A 26,925-nucleotide genomic window follows, 5' to 3' on the forward strand; every position below is an offset into this window, starting at 1 on the left:
AACTCCTCCCCACAGCACTAGTAAACACTCCCCCTAGGACATTGGTTCCGGTCCTGCCCAGGTGCAGACCGTCCGGTTTGTACTGGTCCCACCTCCCCCAGAACCGCTTCCAATGTCCCAGGAATTTGAATTCCTCCCTGCTGCACAACTCCTCAAGCCACATATTCATCTGCGCTATCCTGCAATTCCTACTCTGACTAGCATGTGGCACTGGTAGCAATCCTGAGATTACTACTTTTGAGGTCCTACTTTTTAATTTAGCTCCTAGCTCCCTAAATTCATCTTGTAGGACCTCATCTCTTTTTTTTACCTATATTGTTAGTACCTATATGCACCACCACAACTGGCTGTTCACCCTCCCTTTTCAGAATGTCCTGCACCCGCTCCGAGACATCCTTGACCCTTGCACCAGGGAGGCAACATACCATCCTGGAGTCTTGGTTGCGGCAGCAGAAACGCCTATCTATTCCCCTGACAATTGAATCCCCTATCACTATAGCTCTTCCACTCTTTTTCCTGCCCTCCTGTGTAGCAGAGCCACCCACAGTGCCATGAACTTGGCTGCTTCTGCCCTCCCCTGGTGAGTCATCTCCCCCCAACAGTACCCAAAGTGGTGTATCTGTTTTGCAGGGGGATGACCGCAGGGGACCCCTGCACCAGCTTCCTTGCACTGCTCTTCCTGTTGGTCATCCATTCCCTATCTGGCTGTGTACCCTTTTCCCGCGGTAAGACCAACTCACTAAACGTGCTATTCACGTCGTTCTCAGCATCGTGCATGCTCCAGAGTGAATCCACCCGCAACTCCAGTGCCACAGTGCGGTCCGTCAGGAGCTGCAGGTGGATACACTTCCCGCACACGTAGTCATCAGGGACACCGGAAGCGTCCCTGACTTCCCACATAGTACAGGAGGAGCATAACACGTGTCCGAGCTGTCCTGCCATGACTTAACCCCTAGATAAACTTAATTTGGCAACAACAAGACTAAAAAGTTACTTACTGATATAGAAAATAAAAAGAAAAGCTACTTACCAATCACCAGCCGTCACTTACCCCCTTGGCTGTGACGTCACCTTTCGATTTCTTTCTACTTTTTTGCCTTCTCACCCGGCTGCCTCCTCACCGGCTGGGCCTCCTCACCGGCTGCCTCCTCACCGGCTGCCTCCTCACCGGCTGGGCCTCCTCACCGGCTGCCTCCTCACCGACTGGGCCTCCTCACCGGCTGGGCCTCCTCACCGGCTGCCTCCTCACCGGCTGGGCCTCCTCACCGACTGGGCCTCCTCACCGGCTGGGCCTCCTCACCGGCTGGGCCTCCTCACCGACTACCTCCTCACCGGCTGCCTCCTCACCGGCTGGGCCTCCTCACCGGCTGCCTCCTCACCGGCTGCCTCCTCACCGACTACCTCCTCACCGACTACCTCCTCACCGGCTGCCTCCTCACCGACTACCTCCTCACCGGCTGGGCCTCCTCACCGGCTGGGCCTCCTCACCGGCTGGGCCTCCTCACCGACTGGGCCTCCTCACCGACTGGGCCTCCTCACCGGCTGGGCCTCCTCACCGGCTGGGCCTCCTCACCGACTACCTCCTCACCGGCTGCCTCCTCACCGGCTGGGCCTCCTCACCGGCTGCCTCCTCACCGGCTGCCTCCTCACCGACTACCTCCTCACCGACTACCTCCTCACCGGCTGCCTCCTCACCGACTACCTCCTCACCGGCTGGGCCTCCTCACCGGCTGGGCCTCCTCACCGGCTGGGCCTCCTCGCCGGCTGCCTCCTCACCGGCTGCCTCCTCACCGGCTACCTCCTCACCGACTGCCTCCTCGATCTCCCGCTGGGCCTTTTTATAGGCCTCCAACGATGCCCCGGACTCCCGCCTCACCGAGGAGGCTTTGAGGGTGTCCTTGTAACGTTTCCTCTGCCCACCTGGGGCTTGTTTGCCGTGAAGGAGTTCCGAGTAGAGCGCTTGCTTTGGGAGTCTCGTGTCGGGCATGTGGACAATGTGGCCCGCCCAACGGAGTGTGGTCAGTGCTTCGATGCTGGAGATGTCGGCCTGATCGAGAACACTGACGTCATAATAATCAAATATCTTTTAGTATAATGCTGTGGTTGGTATTTTTGGAATACTTTATTCCAATTTCTGAGTTAAAGAAAAAAACAAAAAGACCAATTACTTGGTGTAATCGAGGCGTGCCGTGACTTTGTTTTCTTTAAGCTGACTCGGCTGATGGAGATGCTGTTGTTCAGCCTACAAAGGCTCAACTCCCAGAGGTTCTTAACATATTCATTCATTCAGTCCTGTCTCATTCCAGCTGTGACCTTGTACTACAACACTGCTGTACTAAAATTATAAATAGACCGTAAGTTAAGATGTAAAGAACTTGCCTTTGTGTAGCAAACATGACCTTGGGACGTCCAAAAGCACATCACAGCCGATGGGGAACATTCTGAAGTGTCGTCACTGTTGTAATGGCGGGAAATGCAGCAGCCAATTTGCGCACAGCAAGCTCCCACAGACAGCAATGAGATAAATGACCAGATCATTTCTTTTGGTGATGGTGGTGGTTCAGGGATACATGTTGGCCAGGATACCCCTCCTCACCTTTGAAAAGCGCCATGTGGTCTTCTACCTGGGAGACCATCCAAAAGACTGCACCTGGGAGAGTGCCACGCTCCCTCAGCATTGCGGCTAAGTGCGGGCCTTGATTACATGCTCAAGTCCCGGAGTGTGGCATGTACCTGCAACCGACTGACGCAGCAGTGACAGTGCAGCCACTGAGACACACTTGACACCCAATAAACTCAAACTTTATTTTCTTCCAATAGGGAATTCAACGCAGGATCACGGTAACAATTGTACATGAAAAGGGCAGCGAGCTCCATTGGAAGGATGTTCGAGAGCTGGTTGTTGGTGAGCGTTTTTCCAAAATCTTTTTACTTCTTCAATGAGATCACCTGATTGAAATGATTAAACTTTTGTTTTTTGAAGTATTGCAATTGTGCTACTCCATTTTATTGAAATTTTCACATTCACAGAGGGGATTTATGGGGAAATCATTTCGCCCAGAGGGTGGTGGGGGTCTGGAACTCGCGGCCTGAAAGGGTGGGGTAGAGGCAGAAACCCTCACCACATTTAAAAAGTGCTTGGATGTGCACCTGAAGGGCTGTAACCTACAGGGCTACGGACCCAGAGCTGGAAAGTGGGATTAGGCTGGGTAGCTCTTTGTCGGCCGGCGCGGACACGATGGGCCGAATGGTCTCCTTCCGTGCTGTAAATTTCTATGATTCTAAATGTTCTTCGAATTATGAACTATTTCTCCATTGAGTGACAGAATGCCTGTAATTCGTAATGTTTGGACTCTCAAATCAGAGTTAATTATTAGCATTCTCATTTTAGTCAGAACATATTAAATCTTTGCGATTTGCAATTTAAAACGGCCATGGTCTGATTCATCATAAACTGGGAAAAGATATTTCCTTTTGACTTCATGTATGAAGGAAAAATACAGAAACTGGATGTGACACAGATGTTCGCGCTGTCTCCTTCAGACCCAGTAATTTTGTGTTTTGTCTCTGTCTCCCAGGCCGCATCCGGAATAAGCCAGAGGTGGATGAGGCTGCTGTCGATGCTGTTTTGTCTTTGAATATTATTTCTGCAAAACATATCAAATCTTCAAATGATGCTCATAGGTATGTGTGTGTATGTGTGTATGTATGTGTGTATGTGTGTGTGTGTGTTTTTTAGAAGGGACTGCGCATCTTGGGGTTCACTTCTTCTGCCCGTCCCTTTGAGATAATGATCCAGAGATTGCGGTCGGAGGCTTCCCGTGGACTTGAAAAATTTCTACGGATCTACGCGGTGGTCCCGGAGGTTCGGAGACTCGCGTTCCTGGCCCTCTGTGCGAAGGCCTGCATAGAGGCCCACGTATCCCAGGGACGTAGGTGCTTCGTGCCTGTCCCTGGGATCACATGGGCCGGCCCAACCAATCAAGAGTAGGGGATCCGCGTTCATACTTATGGTGATTCTGGAATCACTATAAGTATGATTGGAAATACCCCCCCCAAAACACTCGAGTAATTAAGATAATTATTTTTTTCAAAACATCACATATATTGAAAATTAATCAAAATGGAATTTAATTAATTATTTAAAACAAAAATGCAATTAAAAACATTTTTTTAACATATTTTAAAGGGTATAAAAATAAACTTACTTTATTTAACAATTTTAAATGTTTAAATTATTAAATAATATGTTTTATTCTGGTGCTTTTAAAGTTTTATGCTGATGAAAGCAAGCCTTACGCCTGCTTTTATCTGTCGTAAGAATTTCACGAGCACTCGTTGGGCAAATAGCGAATGACCCAACTCTCCGCCCGCGGAGGCCCTTTACCTCCGGGTTTAGCCGCATGCGCTTTGCGTGCCTAAACTTGCGGGGACCCCATGGCCGCTTGCGCGCACCTTGTACACGCACGTCGGGGTACCGCGAATTCAGGGCCAACATTCCATTAACCTGGTCGCGTTTGGTCAAACGGAGCTCGTCATGAAGCATCTGTCTGTCGGATTGTCAGCATGTTTTTGAAGTTTGCAGCAATTTCCTTTTTTTTTCCAAAATGGTTTTGTTTGCCACAAATCCAATTGAAGCCACATGAAGATTAGCAAGATCTGTGATCAAGCTCCTAAAGTGTAGAGATGGGTCAAAACAGGAAGGGCTGCTGATGCAGGCATACATGGGTGGCTTAGACGAAGAGCTTGCCTGGATGAGTACCTCCTCTGCGGTACATTGAGAATTAACCAACTGGGTGTTCTAATATCTAAAGGGCTCTTGTGCTGTCTGGGCTCAGAAATTCCTGGTCTAACTGCAAATTATTCAGGAATGAAGAATGAATTCTATGGTCAGGAAGCCTCCAACTTTGATGTTGCGCTGATGCAGTTGGCTGACGTTTGTGCCGTTTGCTTTATCGTTTACACAACCGTGCTTGGCTGCTTTTTCTTTTAATGTGGCTGCTCTGTGTGTATTTCTCCATTTCGTTCTTCGTTGCTAATGGATGCCTCTTGTATTTTGCAGGCTGTTTCTTGATTTGGATTTACCTAGGTATTTTGAGCTTTTCATTGCCGCGTGTTTACCCCCTGCTTATTAGATTAGGTGCCTCATCTCTTTTATTTTTAAACGAAAAAAATAAATGTTGATTTCCTTTGCTTTTTAAGTATTCCTCCTTTGGAGCTGTTCCCAAACTTGTCTTTATACCACAGGCATGGGAAATAATCAAGGAAAACGTTGTACTTAGTTCCATGGGCAATTATTTTGACTTAACTTGCGAGGCGTAGCAAGAGGAGAACTTGGTCGATGTTCCAGATCTTTGAGGTAGCATCATAAGCATCAGGGGCTTGCAACACTTTCTGCTCTGAGAATTCAGAAACTGGTGTTCAGATCCACGTGTTATAAATGTAATTGTTTGCCAAACAGTTTGGTGAAAAATGTTACCCCCCTGACTATTTAAATTCAGTAACGTTAGGTGACCATCTTCTGGTACTGTTGCTGAAGACTAGTGTAAACTACTGCCGACACAGTAAACAGAGTGCGCGTAATAATCTTCACGGGTGGAGTGCTTGTAACATGGAGCCTGATTGTTTTGTGATACCAACAAAGGTTCAATCCTTAACTTGAACTTATTCAAATGTTGGGGGGGATCGCGTACCTTGGGAGTAGAAAAGCCAACGTTTACTGAGCTGCAAGATGTGGAAATATGAGTGTTGGCGACAGTAAGATTATTGTCACATTTACGTTCATGCTCCAGGGAATTAGCATAACCAGACTCAACAGCGTCGGTCATGGGAGGGCAACGATTAATGTCAGTCCCTCGGGGATAAGGAGAAGGACAATTGATCAGGAATCTCACACTAGACCCCCCCCCCTCCTGCTAGATGGTGAGCTGTGTAGACGTCCCAGAACAGAATCTGGCTCGGCTGTGATGCACTACAAGGTGGAATAGCCTCCGGACGCTCCATGGCTTAAGTTCACGATGAGGGAGTGGCCTCTGAGGATGAGGAATAAAAACAGAGAATGTAAATTAAGCTTTGTGACGATGAAATCTGGCATGGGTTATACTTACTCTGACACACACTCTCAACATTTTCCAAATTGTGACCTGGTAACATTGGAGGGAAGTAAATCAGCTGAGATTGGTGGGGGCGGGGAGATTTCCACTCACATTTTAACCCCACTTGCAATCATGAAAAAGTTTAAGGAACTAGCCTGTGGTATAAACAAAATAGTGTGTGAAGAGGAGGTGTTGCATGGACATTATTTCTACCAGCAGTACAAGGCATGGGGCTGGATTTTCGGTTTTGCTCATTTCGGGGTGATACGGTTTGCACCTCAGTCAGCAAAATTTGGCAACTGGGCCCTGAGTGTGGGCGGGGGGCTAAGGGAGGCGTTGTACACCTGTCTCGGGGCGCTAGGCCGGCTGAACAAGCGAAAATCCCCCGAACTAAACAGCCGGCCTCGGAGCGCCCTGAAAGGGGCCTGAGGAGAGAAAAAAAAACATCAAAAACATTCCCAAAAACTAACTCATGGCACCACCACATCAATCGCAAAAAAAAACTAAATAAAAATCGCACTTACCTGAGGTCGACATGACTTCCCTCGCGGCAGGTCGGGCCGCCCGCTTTCTCAAGCGTTCCCAGCAGGGGGCGCTACCGATCGGGCGCGAGCCCAAAATCGAGCCGGTGTCGCAACCAGGAGGTTGTTGTACACTGGCTCGCCTCCCCCGGGCGGTAATGTGCCGCGCCCCGCCCAAACCGGCCCCGAAAACCCCGGCAGGGCGCCAGAAGCTGGCCGCCCGCCCGGAATAGCTCACCGCCGCCATTGCTGCCCCAGCGGGGAGAAAACGGAGATGGCAACACGGCCAAAAATCCAGCTCCAGGTCTCCAGTGATTCCAGCAAAACCTACTCCTGCGAAATAGTTCCTGTACGACACACCTCTTGCACTGCATCCCCTTAGCCTTCAGTACCGACAGTAGTTGTTCAGTGCAGATACAGTGAAACTAAAGTGTACCAGCAATGTTTGTATCCTCTGATTGAAAATGTGGATCGATTGTTACCAGTCATGTTCCGTGGTAATACCTTCCAGTTCCAGCATATTGTCTTAATCAAATGACTCTGGTAGGTGGTATTTATGGCTAAAGTCTGCAGTCCGGAAATAACCAATAAGATATGTTGTCGGCAGTCTTTCTATTGTCCTCATCTCCCACTCATCCCCACAGTCTGCTCGCCCATCATCCCTGTCTGGCTGACCGACTTGGGTGCTTGGTTCCCCAATAGTTCACATTTAAAATTCTTATTCTTGTGTTCAAATTTCTTCATGGTCTTGTCCCTCCCCATCTCTGTAAACTCATCCGGCCCTACAATCCACCCCTCCCCCTCCCCCTCCCCCCCCGCCAAAACGCCGACTCTGTCCTTTTGTGCACCCCCCACCCCCCATCCTCCTTCGGCTCACCAGTGGAAGCCGTTTAGGCCCCATACTCTGAAATTTCCCTCCTAAACACCTCCATTTACCTCTGCTCCTTCAAGACCTTCCTTGAAACCTGCCCTGCTGTCCCTCTTAATGGGTCCAAATTTCCCCAGGAGTTACTCCGTTTTTTTTTTTAAAGAGTAACTTAAAAATCACAATTCTCCCCATTTAAGTTGCTCCAGTGTAAATGAGTTAGTTAGGTTTTTTTTTAGTTCCATTTTTTTTTCAAAAGGGGGCGTTACCAGCCACTTAGGCCTGTTTTGGCCATTTAAGCAAGTTTAGCCAGCTTAAAGCTTACTCCAAACTAAGTTAGGCCAGAGTAAGTGGCCACTTTTAAACATTCTGAAAAACCCTGCGGAGAGTTAAGAGATCAGCGTAGGTAGCCTCCAAATGACAGAGTTCTGATAGGAATGCTAGTTTTTTTTTAAATCACAAGCAGTGAGACTGGACAGGGTGCAGGTGCTATCAGCCTGATTAAACTGAGTATATTTTTACTAAAGATAGCTAGATATTAAAGTACTGGAAAATCTTTGAAGATTCTTTCCTTTTCCCCCCCCCTACTGCTGGATCAAAACTCTTCCCCTTCCCCCCCGCCCCCAAAAACTCTTTCCCCCCCCACTGATCTGTCTCTTGTAGCCCTCAGCGCGGAAGGTAGCGGCCGGCCTGTGCGGCAGGCCACTCGGCCCGGGATAGGGGGCGGCGAACATCGCGTCGTCCCTTCGGCCAGGGATAGGGTCGCCCGGAGCCAGGACGCGCTGGGAAGGCCAGGAGCTACTGCGCACGCGCACAGACTCCACTGCACATGCGCCCAGCTGCCGCCATTTTTTCCGGCGCGGGGCTGTAGCTCCGCCCATCACGCGTTCCGATGCGCTGCGTCACGCACCACAGGCCTGGAACCAACGGGGAAAATACGGAGGTAAGAAATCGTCGCCGTTTCTGGACTACAAAGCCCGTGCACCTCATGGCAGAGGGGGCAAACTTGGGCCCGAAATCTCCTCCCTTGTCATGGGGTCCGCTTTTGTCTGATTACAGCTCTGTGAAGTGTCTTGGGATGTTGTCTGACATTAAAGGTGCTATATAAATGCAAGTTCTTGCTTTAGTATCTGTATGTGTTGTTTTTTTTAATGTATCTAATCCCACTGGGTTTTAGAACTGCTTTCTCCCATCCTTGCTCCCCTCGCCAATAGCACACTTGTCCTTGAGTCAGTGGGCAGGTAGCTAAGCTCTCAGCTGTTGCTGCTCGGTGACTGTGGGAAGCTCAAAATGACTCAACCTCCGTGCAAATTATTTCCTTCCTTTCACCCATGTCACCTCCAATTACTCAGCCTAAATCAGGAAAGGAATACATTATCATTTGGAGAGGAGGACTGGTTGAAAGGCATCTCTGCACAAAACAGTGTTTTTAGCATAAATGGAAGACAGTAAATCTGTTGTCTGTGTGATGCTTTGCAGAAAGAAAGACTTGGATTTATATAGCGACCACCGGATGTCTCAAAGCACTTTACAGCCAATGAAGTACTTTTGGAGTGTAGTCACTGTTGTAATGTGGGAAACATGGCGGCCAATTTGCACACAGCAAGCTCCCACAAACAGCAATGTGATAATGACCATATACTCTGTTTTAGTGATGTTGATTGAGGGATAAATATTGGCCAGGACACCGGGGATAACTCCCCCGCTCTTCTTTGAAATAGTGCCATGGGATTTTTTTACCCCCACCTGAGAGAGCAGTTGGGACCTCGGTTTAACGCCTCATCCAAAATACGGCATCTCCGACAGTGCAGCACTCCCTCAGCACTGCACTGGGAGTGTCGGCCTAGATTTCTGTCCTCGAGTCTCTAGCGTCCCTTTAAGTGAGGGAAGGCCGAGGCGTCTGCCCCGATCGCGCCCCAGGAAGGAAGTGGGGCGCTTGACTTAGCGTTGCACATCCTTTCGGAGGTGACAACCCGAATTTCTGGAGTGGGGTGCGACTTCAGTGCCCAACGCTAAATCTCTCGACTCTCGACCATCACCGACCCCAAACGGGGTGAGACCAGATTTCTCCCCCAAAGTACCTATCGGAAGATTATTGTCTTTCAAATTTGCCCATTTTGTGAATATGTTGCTGCCGTCTTTCTGCTCGTTGTGCCCGTTTGATTCTGAATTCATGAATCGACAAATAGCTCTATTTGTGAGGGCACCCCAAAAATATATATCATCATCAGTGATACAAATGATATCATCCAACATATGGTGTTTATCTTTCACTCTTCCGTCTCCTGGGAAATTTTCCAGCGCTCTGTGTAATTACGAACAGAGATACAAATGACAAGGCGTAAGTTGGCAGATTATTTTTTACACGGCTTCCTATGTACTAAACTACAACGGAGAAAAGGAATTGTTATCACAGAATCAGACAGCACGGAGGGAAGCCGGTTTAATGGTCTGGAACACGCTGCCTGAAAGGTTGGTGGAAGCAGATTCAATAGTAACTTTCAAAAGGGAATTGAATATATATTTGAAAAAATTTGTAGGGCGATGGGGAGAGAGTGGAGGGAAGTGGCACTAACGGGATAAATCTTGCAGGCACAATGGGCTGTATGGCCTCCTTCTGTGCCGTATGATTCTGTGATAACAATCCTTTTATCCGTTATAGTTTAATACAGAGCTGTTTGGAAGTGCATCCTTCTCAGAGAGGTGGTGATGTGAGCGCTGCTTCCTGTAACCTCGTGGCGGGGTAAGGCCTCCTGTTCAGACATCCCCGGCCTCTCCTCATTCATGAGGTGATCTTATTGAAACTTATAAGATAATGAGGGGGCTCGACAAGGTGGATGCAGAGAGGATATTTCCACTCGTAGGGGAAACTAAAACGTTGTCTCCGAATAAGAAGCCGCCCATTTAAAACTCAGATGAGGAGAAATTTCTTCTCTGAGGGTTGTAAATCTGAAATTCTCTGCCCCAGAGAGCTGTGGAGGCTGGGTCATCGAACATATTTAAGGCGGACATGGACAGATTTTTGAGCGATAAGGGAGTAAAGGGTTATGGAGAGCGGGGAAGGGAGTGGAGCTGAGTCCATGATCGGATCAGCCATGATCTTATTGAATGGCGGAGCAGGCTCGAGGGGCCAAATGGCCGACTCCTGTTCCTATTTCTTATGTTCTTATGGCCCTGCATGGCCAACAGCCATTCTATCTTGACGCCGTCAGACCAGAGCATGGAGTAGGCGACGTTGGCCAACCAGTAAATTATTTCACTCCAGCTATAAGGACACCGAAATGGCAGATCATGCCTCGGGTGTAAAGTCAGGGGTTCACACCGCGACCTGAGCAATAAGCATTGCGCTCAATGTGCCCTCTGATTTAGGCTGCTCCTCCCTCACTTTAAATACGTTGCTGATAACGCCACCTGAACATGGGACCGGCCGGTTTTTCAGGTGTGATTAGGGGCGGGCGATAAATGGGGCTGATTGTAGCAAGAAGCAAGACCGAGCTGCAAATATATGACTCTTGTATTTTTGGGTGGGGGGGGAGTTTTTGAATTACAAGCAATAGGCGGGAACCCAAGCTAACATATAGGAGGAAGAAATAGGAAAAGTGGGTATTGTCGCACTGTATAACAGCAGAATAGTAACACTAACAACGTGAAGATCTTCAACAAGCATCTGAGTCAAAATCAAGTCGATCCATCGCAGCATTGCAAAATTCTATAAATTAAGACAAGATTTTCTGACCATTCTTCACCATGAATGCAAGTTGTGAGGAGGCCGCAAAGAGGCTTCAAGGGGATATAGACAGGCTAAGTGAGTGGGCACGAACATGGCAAATGGAATATAATGTTGATTGATTCTATGTTGGTTCCAGAGATGAGGGGATTGACTTATGAGGAAAGGTTGAGTAAGCTGGGCCTCTACTCATTGGAATTGAGAAGAATGAGAGGTAATCTTATCAAAATGTATAAGATTATGAGGGGGCTTGACAAGATGGATGCAAAGAGGATGTTTCCACTGATGGGGGAGACTAGAACTCGGGGGCCTGATCTTAGAATAAGAGGCCTCCCATTTTAAACTGAGATAAGGAGAAATTTCTTCTGAGGGTTGTAAATCTGTGGAATTCGCTGCCTCAGAGAGCTGTGGATGCTGGGACATTGAATAAATTTAAGACAGAAATAGACAGTTTCTTAAATGTTAAGGATAAGGGGTTATGAGGAATGGGCAGGGAAGTGGAGCTGAGTCCATGATCAGATCAGCCATGATCTTATTAAATGGCGGAGCAGGTTCGAGGGGCTGAATGGCCTACTCCTGTTCCTATTTCTTATGTTCTTATGTTAATGTGGAGAAAATGTGAAGTTATCCACTTTGGGAGGAAAAATAGAAAAGCAGAGTATTTTTTAAATAGTGAGAGATTGGGAAATGTTGGTGTTCAGAAGGACCTGAGTGTCCTTGTACACCAATCACTGAAAGTTAACCTGCAGGTACAGCAAGCAAATGGTTGGCCTTTATTACAAGAGGATTTGAGTATAAGAATAAAGAGGTCTTACTGCAATTATATCGGGCCCTGGTGAGATCACACCTAAAGTACTGTGTACAGTTTTGGTCTCCTTACCTAAGGAAGGGAGTGCAATGAAGGTTCACCAGACTGATTCCTGGGATGGGAGGATTGTCCTATGAGGAGAGATTGAGTAGACTAGGTCTATATTCTCTAGAGTTTAGAAGAATGAGAGGTGATCTCATTGAAACATACAACATTCTTACAGGGCTTGACAGGGTAGATGCAGGGAGGATGTTTCTCCGGGCTGGGGAGTCTAGAACCAGGGGTCACAGTCTCAGAATAAGGGGTCGGCCATTTAGGACTGAGATGAGAAATGTCTTCACTTAGAGGGTGGTGGCACATGTTTTGGTGCCGTTAGTCATCAGTTAAGGGCTGCTACAATTCTCCTCAGCACCCCTGGGATGGGGCGGGGTGGGGTTGAATAATTAGTCCCCACCTTGGATCAGTATTCAGCAACTCTTGATGCAAGTTATAATTGTTGATCAAGCAATTCTGAGAATGTACACGAACACAAGAAAAAAATCAAGAACAAGGAGGATGTTCAGCCCATTCAAGCACATCACACTACTGCAGAGCAAAACACTGCAGATGCTGGAATCTGAAAGACAAACAGAAAATGCTGGCAATACTCAGCAGGTCAGGCAGTGTCTGTGGAGAGAAACAGAATTAACGTTTCGGGTCGATGACCCTTCGTCAGAACTGGAAAATGTTCGAGATGGAACAGATTTTAACCAGGTGCAGAGGCAGGGAGGGAAGGAAAGGGGCGGCCTGTGATCGGATGGAAGGTGGAAGTGATTAGATGCTGCAAATGGGAATGGCAGAATCATCATCAGCTGCCGTCTGGAAAAAAAAATAGGGGCAGAGTTTCTGATCTGAAATTGTCGAAATCGATGTTGAGTCCGGGAGGCTGTAAAGTGCCTAAACGAAAGATGAGCTGCTGTTCCTCGAGCTTGCGTTGAGCTTCATTGGAACAATGTAGGAGACCGAGGACGGAGAGGTCAGAGTGGGAGTGGAGCGGAGAATTAGTGACAGGCGACCGGAAGCTCAGGGTCACGCTTACGGACTGAATGGAGGTGTTCCACAAAGCAGTCACCCAATCTACGCTTGGTCTCCACAATGTAGAGGAGACCACACCGTGAGCAGTGACTACTAAATTGAAAGCAGTACAAGTAAATCGCTGTTTCATCTGGAAGGAGTATTTGGGGCCCTGGATAGTGGGAAGGGAGGGGGTAAAAGGGCAGGTGTTGCAGGGAAGGGGCCGTGGGAAGGGGAGGGGGTGCTAGGGATGATTGATGGTTGGACCAGGGTGTCGCGGAGGGAGCGATCCCTTCGGAATGCTGAAATGGGAGGGGAGGGGAAGATGTGATGGGTGGTGGGATCACGCTGGAGGTGGTGGAAATGGCGGAGGATGAACCATTGAATGTGGAGGCTGGTGGGGTGAAAGGTGAGGTTTATCAACAGCTTTAACTGCCACTACTGCGTGTACTGAAGGAATGATCAGCCATGATCTTATTGAATGGCAGTGCAGGCCCGAAGGGTCGAATGGCCGACTCCTGCACCTATTTTCTATGTTTCTATGTTTCTAAGTGCATGTGGATAGGTGTTGGGTAGAGAATTCCAAAGATTCGCAACCCTCTGAGTGAAGAAATTTCTCCTCATCCCTGTCCTAAATGGCCGACCCCTTGGCTAAAAAATCTTCGTGTTCCAAGGAAGGACGGCGGCTTGGACATGGTATTGGAGAGTTGCCCGCACTTGTGGGACTGCAGCCCAATGAGAATAACCACCTTCAGGGAAGGAAGGGTAAGGCGACCGATCCAAAGGAAAATAAAGAAAGACTTGCATTTATATAGCGCCTTTCACGACCACCGGATGTCTCAAAACGCTTTACAGCCAATGAAGTACTTTTGGAGTGTAGCCACTGTTGTAATGGTGGGAAAAGCGTCAGCCAATTTTCGCACAGCAAGCTCCCACAAACAGCAATGTGATAATGACCAGATAATCTCTTTTTTTTGTTATGTTGATTGAGGGATAAATATTGGACCCAGGACACAACTCTTTTGCTCTTCTTCAAAATAGTGCCATGGGATCTTTTACATCCACCTGAGAGAGCAGACGGGGCCTCGGTTTAACATCTCATCTGAAAGACGGCACCTCCGACAGTGCAGCGTTCCCTCAGCACTAGCCCTCTGACAGTGCAGCGCTCCCTCAGCACTGCCCCTCCGACAGTGCAGCGCTCCCTCAGCACTGCCCCTCCGACAGTGCAGCGCTCCCTCAGCACTGCCCCTCCGACAGTGCAGCGTTCCCTCAGCACTAGCCCTCTGACAGTGCAGCGCTCCCTCAGCACTGGCCCTCTGACAGTGCAGCGCTCCCTCAGCACTGCCCCTCCGACAGTGCAGCGCTCCCTCAGCACTGCCCCTCCGACAGTGCAGCGCTCCCTCAGCATTGCCCCTCCGACAGTGCAGCGCTCCCTCAGCACTGCCCCTCCGACAGTGCAGCGCTCCCTCAGCACTGCCCCTCCGACAGTGCAGCGCTCCCTCAGCACTGTCCCTCCGACAGTACAGCGCTCCCTATGCACTGCCCCTCCGACAGTGCAGCGCTCCCTCAGCACTGCCCCTCCGACAGTGCAGCGCTCCCTCAGCACTGCCCCTCCGACAGTGCAGCGCTCCCTCAGCACTGCCCCTCCGACAGTGCAGCGCTCCCTCAGCACTGCCCCTCCGACAGTACAGCGCTCCCTATGCACTGCAATGGAGTGTCAGCCTGGATTTATTTTTTTTGTGCTCGAGTCCCTGGAGTGGGACTTGAACCCACAACCTTCTGACTCAGAGGCAAGTGTGCTGCCCACTGAGCCACAGCTGACACTCCTATGGTATGTATATACTACACATAATTATGGATCCGCAATATATTTGTTTCAAATGTATTCTCGGTACAGATGGGAGAGATTGAGCTTACTGTAATTTATTTTAGTCGTGAAGTACCATCGTTAATATGTGTTCAGAAATGCCAATACTGAAGTATGCTAAGAACATCCAACTGCAGCTTGTAAAGGAAGTTATGGTTCTTTTTGCAAAGAATGTACTGTGTTGTCAGCACGCACTTTCAAGAATGCCGCAGTCCAAGGAAATCCCTGCAATATGTATTTCTTGGGTTAGCTAATTGGAATCGCTCTCAGTGGAAGAACACACGTAATATTCTCACTCAGTTGTGCTTCAGTATATTTCTTCACTGATAAAACTGACCATTATTGTTGTATCCTTTTTTCCCCCCCAGAAGTTTTTATCGGTTTGAGGCCGTTTGGGACAGCTCTCTGCACAATTCCCTGCTGCTCAACCGTGTCACGCCATACGGTGAAAGAATCTACATGACCCTTTCTGCATACCTGGAGGTTTGTCTGTGTGACTGTTTCTAATAAACCAGCGATGCTTTTTTGATGATACTCAGCCCCATTTTACAGTGCTTCAAATGTAAGAAAGATCGATTCGGGGCTAGAAATTGCGTAACGTGTGAAGGAGCGCAAAATTATCGAAAATGATTTGCTGCTCCCAGAAACTTCAGCTTTCCCGCTCCAAGAGGGAAGGGGAAATCTAAATAATGCGCTAATCACTTCCCTTAGAGCGTTAAAGTGTGTGAGAGGGGCGGTGGAGGCAGAGCGCTGAACGATGTTCCGTGCAGCGCTGCCGTCTTTAGAGGCGCCTTCCCTCGCTTAAAGGGAGGGCCAATGCTGGTTTGAATGCAGGCTCTGTCTGTTGACTACTTGCATAGCAGCCCCAAGCACTCAGAGTGTGCAGGGCTCAGAAATCGCGGGGTATTCGAAAGAAATCAGGTCACCAGACTGGTGGAAAGAACAAAGTTTGCCCTACTTGAACGCCACTGCCGTTAAATATCGCTACGCAAGCGGCCGGCCGGTGTGACACCGCCTCCTGCAGCTGCCGTTGTTGACACCCGGCGATGCTGCAGGCGGCTGGGACGAATATTGCATCCGGGGTGGTAACGGGGCGCTGCGCACCGGATGATGTCACGATCTCCGGGGCGCTACAGAGCGAGGCGGTTGGTGCCGGCGCAAAACCGGCAGGGGAAGTTCGCGGGCGTCGGTAACCCCTTAGTGCCCCACTACCTGCCCCCCCCCCCCCCCCCCCTACAGGCGCTAACTGGAGGCGCAAACCAGGCCAATTTCTCCCCGCTCGTGTTCTCCTTCTGTTGGTTTTCACTCACTAATGGAAATTAGGGAGTATTTCATGGAATGCAGAGCCAACAGCATCTCTACATAAACTGGTTAATCTCCCGCGCCGTCACACACAAGGAGCTGAGACCAAGTGTGGTCTTGAGGTGAAGTGGGGTTGGTGGACGGGTGACAATTAGACCAAGGTTAGCCGATGTAAGATGCAGATATGTAACATAAAACATAATCCTGTTCAGAGTTTTGAGATGAGCTCTGTTCACAACCTGATCCCAGCAACTGTACGTCTCACACTGAGAACTTCTGCTTCCCAACAAGATTTCAGTCTAGCTTCAATAAGAACATAAGAAATAGGAGCAGGAGTCGGCCATACGACCCCTCGAGCCTGCTCCGCCATTCAATACGATCATGGCTGATCACCGACCTCAACTCCACTTTCCTGCACTGTCCCCATATCCCTGGATTCCCCTAGACTCTCAAAATCTATCGATCTCGGCCTTGAATATATTCAGAGACTCACCATCCACAGCCCTCTGGGGCAGAGAATTCCAAAGATTCACAATCCTCTGAGTGAAGGAATTCCTCCTCATCTCAGTCCTAAAGGCCGACCCATTATCCTGAGACTGTGTCCACTAGTTCGAGACTCTTGAGCCCGGGGGAAACAACCTCTCAGCATCTATCCTGTCAATCCCCCTCGGAATCCTGTATGTTTCAATGAGATCACCTCTCATTCTTCTAAAGCCCAGAGAGTATAGGCCCATTCTACAGAATCTCTCATCATAGGACAGCCCTCTGATCCCAGGAATCAATCTAGTCACTCTCCGTTTCATGTTGCTAAGTTTTTTCATAGATAAATGTGTGGCCATTTTTTGCAAAAGTGATACGATTTGCTAAGCTTGTAATTATTTTTGTGCATACCCCCGCCTTGAATTAATTTGTTTCTGCATTCTTCGCTCTTTCAGCTTGACCATTGCATTCAGCCTGCAGTGATCACCAAGGACATCTGTATGGTGTTCTACTCCCGGGATGCCAAGATCTCACCGCCGCGATCCCTGCGTAACCTGTTTGGCAGCGGCTATTCAAAGACGCCGGACTGGTACTTAAAACTTTCAAAATCAAATAAAGGAAGATGCTTCATGGGGTTTAAAAATGTTGCCAATGTTAAAATGAATTGTGAGAAATTCTGTCAATAGATTCACTTTAGACCAGTCACATGATTTTTCCACACATGTAAATGAACTATAAACTGGTGCTTTTTATAAAATGACTTGTGGTTGCCAATGTAATACATTCCAAATCTGGAGCTCCGAAAACCGTAATTGTCCACAAACCGGACGTTTTGCGCGTAGCTGATGGAGTCATCCGGAATTATTATCCAAAAAAACGGACATTTTTTTGAGGCAAAACCCAAAATCTGGCACGGATTCTGGATTTCAGACATTGTACAGGTACAATGTAATGGTGAAGGGAGATATCGTTCGTGAGCAGGACAGCCGGAACTTATTTTTCTTTGGTTTTGTTTCAGTAACCGAATAAGTGGGATCTACGAGCTCAGTTTGTGCAAAATGGCAGACACAGGCAGCCCTGGTAAGTGCATGCTTTCGATGATCTGGTGTCAGGTTATTAAGTTACCCACCCGACCTTTGTTCAGCCCATGACGATACCCGTGGACACACACACACACCAACAGGAGCCTCTGCATTGGAATGACAACTGATTGTCCTTATTTATATTCATTCTCGGGGTGTGGCAGTCGCTGGCAAGGCCGGCATTCTTCCCCAGCCCGAGTTGTCCTGAGAAGGTGAGATGACAATGGTGGGCCATCTGTTTGAACCCCTGCAGCCCTTGCTGTGGGCTTTGCTGCTTCAGACAGCATAAGAATCAGGAGCAGGAGTAGGCCGTACGGCCCCTTTGAGCCTGCTCCGCCATTCAATAAGATCATGGCTGATCTTCGATGTAAGTGTCAACCACAGTGTGGGTCTGGAGTCACATATAGGCCGGGTCGGATAAGGACGGCAGATATTCTTCCCTGAAGGGACAGTACTGAATCAGTTGGGATTTTATAACAATCTGACCACTTCACTTTTACTGATGCCAGCTTTTTACATGGGATTACACGGGATATACGACACAGAAACAGGCCATTCAGCCCAACCAGTCCATGCCAGCGTTTATGCTCCACTCGAGCAAAATTTACTTCCAAATTGTTTTTTTAAACTGAATTCAACTTCTCAAACTGCCCTGCTGGGATTTGATGAATGTACTTTCTCTGAATGATAACATAACCATTGTGCGGTGAATGGGTATGCTGGTACAGTCAGTGTGTCTATTCGTACAGGACTTTGTTTAAAACTTAGCACAACCCTGTGACGTAACCTGTTGGGGTAACTGACCCACTGTTTTATAGGCTGTCTGGACTTGGGTCGTTCCTATAATTGTTGATTTCCATCAGGAGACGCGTGTAATGATACAATAATGGCAATAATATTCTCTGTGATTCTGCAACAAAGGCTCACACACGCGTTCTCATTGTTTCAAGTATATTTAAATCCTTTTTGATCAATAAAATGACTTTCTGACTTGTCCTGAATCTACTGCAGTATCTAAAGAAGCAGCACGTGACGAACCACAACAATCTAGATTGCACTTTTTAACTATTCCAATCGGTGTGCTTTCGCATTTTATTATTAGAAATTCTGGAGAGGTTTTCTGTGCAATTGTGGTTGAAATAGAATTCTGCAAATTCACAAGACCTCTACAATGTCTCGATTTACAAATTTTTTGGAAACCAATGCCTGTTATTTTTTGATATAGAATCATAAAACGGTTACAGCACTGAAGGAGGCCGCTCGGCCCGTCGAACCCGTGCCGGCTCTCTGCAAGAGCACCTCAGCCAGTCCCACTCCCCCGCCCTTTCCCCGTAGCCCTGCAAATTCCTTTCCTTCCAATTCCCTTTTGAAAGCCACGATTGAATCTTTCCCCCACCACTCTCTCGGACACTGCATTCCAGATTCTAACCAATCGCTGCGTTAAAAATATTTTCCTACTGTCTTCTGTGGTTCTTCTGCCAAGGGTTGTAAATCTATTGAATTCTGCAGAGCTGTGGAGGCTGGGTCATTAAATATATTTAAGGCGGAGACAGCTTTTTGAGCGATAAGAGAGTAAAGGGTTATGGGGAGCAGGCAGGGAAGTGGAGCTGAGTCCATGATCGGATCAGCCATGATCTTATTGAATGGCGGAACAGGCTCGAGGGGCCAAATGGCCGACTCCTGCTCCTATTTCTTATGTTCTCTATGTGGAGAAGTGTTTCCTAATTTCACTCCTGAAAGATCTGGCTCTAATTTTTAGACTATGTCCCCTAGTCCTAGACACCCCGACCAGCAGGGATAGTTTCTCTCTATCTACCCTCTCTTTGTTCTCCTTAATATCTTGAAAACTTCAATCATAACTTTCAAGATTCCTAGTCCGAGAACCTTCTAAATTCCAGGGAATACAGCCCTAGTTTGTGTAATCACTCCTCGTGGCTTAACCCTTGAAGTCCGGGTATCATTCTGGTAAACCTGCGCTGCTTTGCTTCCAAGGCCAATTTCTTCCCCTCCTCTACTTTTTTTTTTGAAGATTTATGCCCATCATTTCCCAGCCCAGAGGTTTGGCAGGACATCGAAACTTGCAGCACATGAGGCTCCATGCCAACTCTAAGCAACTTCTCTGATATGCACAAGTCATCATCATCATAGGCGGTCCCTCGTATCGAGGATGACTTGCTTCCACGCCAAAAAGGGATGAGTTCACAGGTGTTTCAATGAAGGACCTAATATTCTGGATCCCGAACTACATCCTGAAGGGTGGAAGATGCCTGTGCGTGGATTTTTTTAACGTGGGGTGACCGTTGCACACCAGCCACCACACGGGCTTGACAGAGCTAGGTCTTGGTCCAGTGGCAAGGGTTAACCAAGACGACTGGAGACCTGCTCTGCATGTACAAGAATGCACAAGTACAAGTCAGGGTGGATGCAAACCACTTGGTGTTGGCCTCCTGCGCAGACACTGGATGACATTGTTCCCCACCCTGCATCGCTGGCTTTTGAGAGCAATGGACTGTAAAGGGAGAAAATTGGAAGGATAATTGAAATGTGGAGTTTATAGCACAAGTAACGACTCACATTCTTGAAATATAATTTTTTTTTTGCAGCTGACATAATGACATCACAGTGATGTCTTCCTCCCCTATTGACAGTACCAGTCCGTAATCTCCGAACATACGAAACTGACGGGCAAGAAATGACCAGCTTGTCCAGCGTGACTGCCCCACACCACTATGGGGGGAGGGGTTCATCCTGGCTAAATATGTCTTTCCACTGCTTCCCGACTGGGGCAGAGATTGCATCATGTAGAAAAGCTAGGTAATCGGCCGGGAGAGGCAGAAGTTACAGAAATAAACCCAGGGCTAATAATGGAGAAATAAAAAAATACTCTGTTAAATTCTTCTGCGACCCCCCCTCGCCCCCGCCTCAGGCGATTGAACCCAGTCCAGTAGATTGCAGGGACTGAGGGTTCCCTGTACAGACACGGGCCTGCGATACGATGCAACCTCTGCCCCAGTCGGGAAGCTACCCAGCTCCTTCTTGAAGGCAAACAGCGGGTCACCAGCCGGCAACACATTCCCGAGGCTCGCGAATCTCTGCATCGCGACAGTTCCTGTGTAATAGCTCCTAATATGTCGAAAGGGTGAGATGAAGTCAATCGAGTGGGAGAGGAGGCATGTGTGGAGCATAATCACCAAATGGGCTGTTTCTGTGTTGTAAATTACTTATGAGAAGATAATGCCAATTCTGTTCTGTAAGCGGGGAGCGTAGAGCGAGTTGCCCACCTCTGTGTATTCTGAACTGCAAATACCCCTGTATACATGGATTGCAAATGTATAATCAGGAAGCACCATCGGGGAGCCATTTCCAGTTTATGTTTCCCGTGTCTGTGTGGGTGAAAATCGACTTATGACGATAACAATAGTAATTGCATAACCTGAACCGTTTCAAGTGGGTGGAGTAATGCTCTGTTCTGCTCTAGGAATGCAAAGGAGACGGAGAAAAATCTTAGACACCTCTGTTGCCTACGTCCGCGGAGAGGAGAATCTAGCGGGATGGAGACCCCGTGGCGATAGCTTGATCCTGGAGCACCAATGGGAACTGGAAAAACTGGACCTCTTGCACGAGGTACTTGGGGCCGGATTTTCGGCTTTGATGTTTTTGTGGCGGTAATGGTGGCGGTGAGGGAAAGTTTGCGTCTCAGTCGGTAAGTTTGGGCAGCTGGGCCCTGAGTCGGGGGCGCAGTGCTAAAGGTGGTGTTGTGCACCTCTCTCCGGTGCGCTAGAAGCTCCCGAGCTAAAGAGTGGGGTGGGGAGCACTCCGAGAGACGTCTCGGTGGGTGGGGGGGAGGGGGGGGCGACAAAACCATTCCCAAAACATTGCCCACGTCCCCACCAACACAAATCACAACAAAAAAAATTAAAAGAAAAAGCAATCACTCTTACCTCAGAAGTCCATTACTTGCCTCTCTGGTCTCGGGATGGTTGGACCGCCCTGATTTGTCGGGCGGGAGTCAAAACTCGCGCCGGTGTCGCGACCAGGGGGCGTTGCACACACCGGGCGCAGCTCTGCCAGGCGGTGCTGCTCCGTGCCGCCGCTAAACCGGACCCGAGGATCGCTGCGGGGCACTGAAGGGTGACCGCCCGCCCAGAACACCTCACCCCCGCCATTGCCGCCGCTCCGGGGTGAAAAACAGAGCGCAGAGGAACCGAAAATCCACACCTCGGACTACAGAGCAGATTTATTGGCTTCCTGTAGTAAAGCAGTTTATACTTTGGGGCTCTTTGAGTTCAGAAGAGTGACCAGGAATTTGTTTCCTCTCCACGGATTTTTTAAAAAACTCATTCACACGGGATCTGAGCATTGCTGCCTGTCCATAATTGCCCTTTGATACAATCGAGTGCCTCGCTGGGCCATTTACAGAGGGGCAGTTATGAGTCCAACATATTGCTGTGGTTCTGGAGTCACACATAGGCCAGACCGGGTAAGGGCGGCAGATTTCCTTCAGGACATTAGTGAACCAGTTGGGTTTTTACGACAATCCGGTAGTTTCATGGTCACCATTACTGAGAGTAGATTTTTATTCCACTTAGTTACATTCCCCAGCTGCCGTGGTGGGATTTGAACTCATGTCCCCGGATCATTAGTCCAGGCCTCCGGATTACGAGACAAGTACCCACATTGGAATTAAGTTCACCATCCCAACCAGGCACAGAATGTCCGACCTCGGAAAGGTCACCGCCCCCATCATCATAGGCAGTCCCTCGAAATCGAGGAAGACTTGCTTCCACTCCAAAAGTGAGTTCTCAGATGGCTGAACAGTCCCAATACAGGAATTACAATCTCTGTCACGGGTAGGACAGACAGTGGTTGAAGGAAAGGGTGGGTGGGACGGGTTTGCTGCATGCTCCTTCCGCTGCCTGCGCTTGCTTTCTGCATGCTCTCGGCGACAAGACTCGAGGTGCTCAGCGCCCTCCCGGATTCTCTTCCTCTACTTAGGGCAGTCTTGGGCCAGGGACTCCCAGGTGTCGGTAGGGATGTTGCACTTTATCACGGAGGCTTTGAGGGTGTCCTTGTAACGTTTCCTCTGCCCACCTGGGGCTCGCTTGCCGTGTAGGAGTTCAGGGTAGAGCGCTTGCTCAACTGGGGTGATAGCCAATTCCGGCCCCTCAGTTTTAGGAAAAGCCATATGACAGATGAACGCACATGTTTTGTGTCTCAATGTTATACTTCTGTACTTTGAACCTTTATTATATGTTCAGCCAAGTAACCTATTGTGTATTTATTAAGGTTGAGAGGACACGTCACCTCCTGCTGTTGCGTGAAAAGCTCGGTGAAACGACTTCGAAATCTCTCTGTGATTCCATCTCCCCGAGTATAAGCAGCGGTACGCTCAGCACCTCAACTAGCATCTCCTCACAGATATCCACCACAACATTCGAGAGTGCCGTTACCCCCAGTGAAAGCAGTGGCTACGACTCTGCAGACATTCAGAGCCTTGTGGACCGAGAGAAGGAACTGGCAACCAAGGTATTGCACAGCAAAGCACGGCCAATAGATGCATTCAATGTGTGGCTTTTGTGCAGTGACCAAAAAATGCACGGGTTGTCCATTGTGCTGGGTCAAAAAGCTCGTATTCAGTTTTTAGCGCAACCTTTAACACAGAGGATCAGCCATTTAGGACTGAGGAGAGGAGAAATTTCTTCACTCAGAGGGTGGTGACTCTTTGGAATGCTCTACCTCAGAGCTGTGGAGGCTCAGTCGTTGAGTATATTCAAGACAGAGATCGATAGATTTTTGGATATTCAGGGAATCTAGGGATATGGGGATAGTGCAGGAAAGTGGAGTTGAGGTAGAAGATCAGCCATGATCTCATTGAATGGCGGAGCAGGCTCGAGGGGCCGAATGGCCGACTCCTGCTCCTAATTCTTATGTTTGTGCCGATTTGGTGCTTCAATAACATTTTGGCAAAATTGTGTTTCATCCTGAGAACAGACTTAGAACTTTGGTTTTGTGGCACTTACTGTTAGAAGAATTCTTGTTTGTCTTCTGCTCTTGAAGAAAGTTTTTGATTCTTTGGTTTTGAAATAATGAAGTGCATTTACTTGGCCATGGGGTAACCATTTCTTTCTGTTGCTGTACTGGTGTCATCCTCACCTCTGAGTCACAAAGTTGTGGGTTCAAGTCCCACTCCAGGGTTTGAGCACATAACTCTAGGCTGACACTCCCAGTGCAGTGCTGAGGGAGTGCTGCACTGTCGGAGGTGCCGTCTTTCGGATGAGACGTTAAACTGAGGCCCCGTCTGCCCCCTCAGGTGGACATAAACGATCCCATGGCACTATTTCAAAGAGCAGGGGAGTTCTCCCTGGTGTTCTAGCCAATATTTATCCCTCAATCAACATAACCAAAAACAGACTATCTGGTCGCTATCACATTGCTGTTTGTGGGGAGCTTGCTGTGCGCAAATTGGCTGCTGCGTTTCCTACATTACAACAGTGATGACACTTCAAAAAGTACTTCATTGGCTGAGGTTGTGAAAGGTGCTATATAAATGCAAGTCTTTTCTTTTTCTAGGAAGTGATGGACTGTGAATGAAATGACAGCATTTCACTAATTTGCCCCACCCCCCAGACACAGGCCCAGAATCTCGTCGTGCACCCCACACAGCACATGCCTAATCTTGCCTTATTACTTGAAGGGGAGCAGAGGGCCATGGCTGAGCATTCCCTCACAGAAGTAGGAAGTTGGGAATTACTCTGCCATCTCCCCCGGTAGTTGATTAAGGTTACTGTAATATATATATATATATAATATATATATATATATATATATTTATTATATATATATATATATATTTATATATATATATATATATATATATATAGCTCCACCCAGTGGACTACTGGGGCATTGCAGCCATTGTTGTTTACAACAATAAAGAGGGAACAAGTCAGGTGATTGGCTTCCTGAAGTTATCAACCATCTTAAAGCCTGTGTGTGTTTGTGATGTTGTACCGAAAACATAACTTTTGGCGATGAGGATGTTATAATCGGATAACAAAGCTGACATTTTTGTTGGTGGATGATTCAGCCAACTGACAAGAGAGACTTTGAGAGCTTCTCTATTTTGATTAACAGCTTAAAAATCCAAGGTAAATTGGAAGCACATTTGGCTGAACTGCCAGAGTCCAGATGGCCGTGCCTATAGGAATAATAGGGCACTTGGGGGAGTTTCAACGTGACCAAGAAAGTTCCGGAGCATTTGTGGAGCAGCTAGAAATGTTTTTCACTGCAAGTAATATCATCGAAGTCCCCGATAATGAAAACCATAACCGGGTGGTGTTGGAAAGACAACGGGTGATTTTCTTACCTGAAGCAGGGCCCGTGTGTAACAGTTACTAATGGTAGATTCCTGAGAGCACGTTCTGTATTTTGCTGCAGAACAATGTGGGAATTGGGAAGCAAAATGTTTTGAAATGAAAGGCTAAAATCTGCTTTACAACAACAACAACTTGTATTCATATAGCACCTTTAACACAGTGAAATGACCCAAGGCCGCTTCACAGGAGTGTTATGAGATGAAAAACTTTGACACTGAGCCACAGAAGGAGAGATTAGGGCAGGTGACCAAAAGCTTGGCCAAAGAGGTAGGTTTTAAGGAGCGTCTTGAAGGAGGAAAGAGAGGTAGAGAGGCGGAGGGGTTTAGGGAAGGAGTTCCAGAGCTTAGGGCCCAGGCAACAGAAGGCACGGCCACCAATGGTTGAGCGATTATAATCCGGGATGCTCAGGAGGGCAGAATTAGAGCAGTGCCATGTCTCAAAATGGAGCAGTTTGCGAGGCAGTTGTGTTCAGATATATATATATAAAATATAAGGTGTGTTTGTCTTTTGAATCTGAGGTTAAATGAATAAAGTGGAGAACCAGCCAAGCTTTCAGCGCTGTTGTCCAAAATATCCAATCAACAGGACAGTACCTGTTCTCCTTTATTGAGATGTGCTTTTCTGTGAATCATAGAATCGAACATCATGGAAGGAAGCCATTCGGTCCATCGTGCCTGTGCTAGCTCTTTGAAAGAAGAACGATCCAATTAGTCCCACTCCCTGCCCTTTCCTGATTGCCCTGCAAAATTTTCCCTTTCACATTTATGTCCAATTCTCTTTTGGAAGCTCCTATTAAGTCTGCTTGCCCCGCCCTTTCCAAGCAGTTCCTTCCAGATCACAACAACTCGCTGCGTAAAAATTAATTCTCCGCCTCTCCCCTCTGCTGCTTTTGCCAACTGTGCTCCCTTTTTCCAGAAATATGCATTTAACGCATTTGTTCAACATACCTGGTCCACAGATATTTGGTGCATTTTTTATTCTAAAAGTGAATGCTGCTTTATCCCTGATACCAGTTTAGTTTCTCATAGTTTGAAATCTGAGGCAAATAATTATTTTCTTTTGTCAAGCATACCTTCAATTACCAATCTCCTGGGTCTGCTTCATACCTGATTGTCATTGTCCTTAATAAGAACATATAAGAATTAGGAGCAGCAGTAGACCAAAGGGCCCCTCGAGCCTGCTCTGCCATTCATTGAGATCATGGCTGATCTTCGACCTCAACTCCACTTTCCCGCCCTATCCCCATATCCCTTAATTTCTCTGGGGTCCACATCTCAACCTCGAATACTCAACGATTGAGCCTCCACAGCCCTCTGGGGCAGAGAATTCCAAAGATTCACCACCCTCTGAGTGAAGAAATTCCTCCTCAACTCAGTCCTAAATGGCCGACCACTTATCCTGAGACTGTGCCCTCTCCCTCTAGACTCTCCCGCCGGGGGAAACAACCTCTCAGCGTCTACCCTGTCAATCCCCTCAGTATCGTATATGCTTCAATGAGATCGCCTCTCATTCTTCTAAACTCTACAGAGTATCGGCATAATCGACTCAATCTCTCCTCATAGGACAACCCTCTCATGCCAGGAATCAGTCAAGTATATCCTTCCTTAAACAAGGAGACCAAAACTGTGCACAGTACTCCAGGTGTGGTCTCACCAGAGCCCTGTACAATTGTAGCAAGACTCACTTACTCTTGTACTCCAACCCCCTAGCAATAAAAGCCATTTGCCTTCCTAATTGCTGCACCTGCAT

The 26,925-nt window shown here is 48.1% G+C and overlaps 1 protein-coding gene across 16 annotated transcripts in view; it reads left to right on the top strand.

Annotated features, from left to right (window-relative positions):
- kif1b (kinesin family member 1B) overlaps positions 1–26,925 on the top strand; it is a 327,704-nt gene that overhangs the window by 282,849 nt on the left and 17,930 nt on the right. For 10 of the 16 annotated variants that reach the window (XM_070860541.1, XM_070860547.1, XM_070860545.1 and 7 more), the window contains 8 exons: positions 2,821–2,905; positions 3,579–3,684; positions 5,063–5,089; positions 15,305–15,419; positions 17,174–17,307; positions 17,737–17,798; positions 21,279–21,424; positions 23,087–23,326. In XM_070860541.1, the coding sequence (XP_070716642.1) occupies positions 2,821–2,905; positions 3,579–3,684; positions 5,063–5,089; positions 15,305–15,419; positions 17,174–17,307; positions 17,737–17,798; positions 21,279–21,424; positions 23,087–23,326 (915 nt within the window). The remainder of the gene's footprint in view (positions 1–2,820; positions 2,906–3,578; positions 3,685–5,062; positions 5,090–15,304; positions 15,420–17,173; positions 17,308–17,736; positions 17,799–21,278; positions 21,425–23,086; positions 23,327–26,925) is intronic. The other 6 variants (XM_070860555.1, XM_070860557.1, XM_070860556.1 and 3 more) reach the window with 1 other exon arrangement.

This window comes from Pristiophorus japonicus, chromosome 18, assembly GCF_044704955.1.
Source record: "Pristiophorus japonicus isolate sPriJap1 chromosome 18, sPriJap1.hap1, whole genome shotgun sequence".
NCBI lineage: Eukaryota > Metazoa > Chordata > Chondrichthyes > Pristiophoridae > Pristiophorus > Pristiophorus japonicus.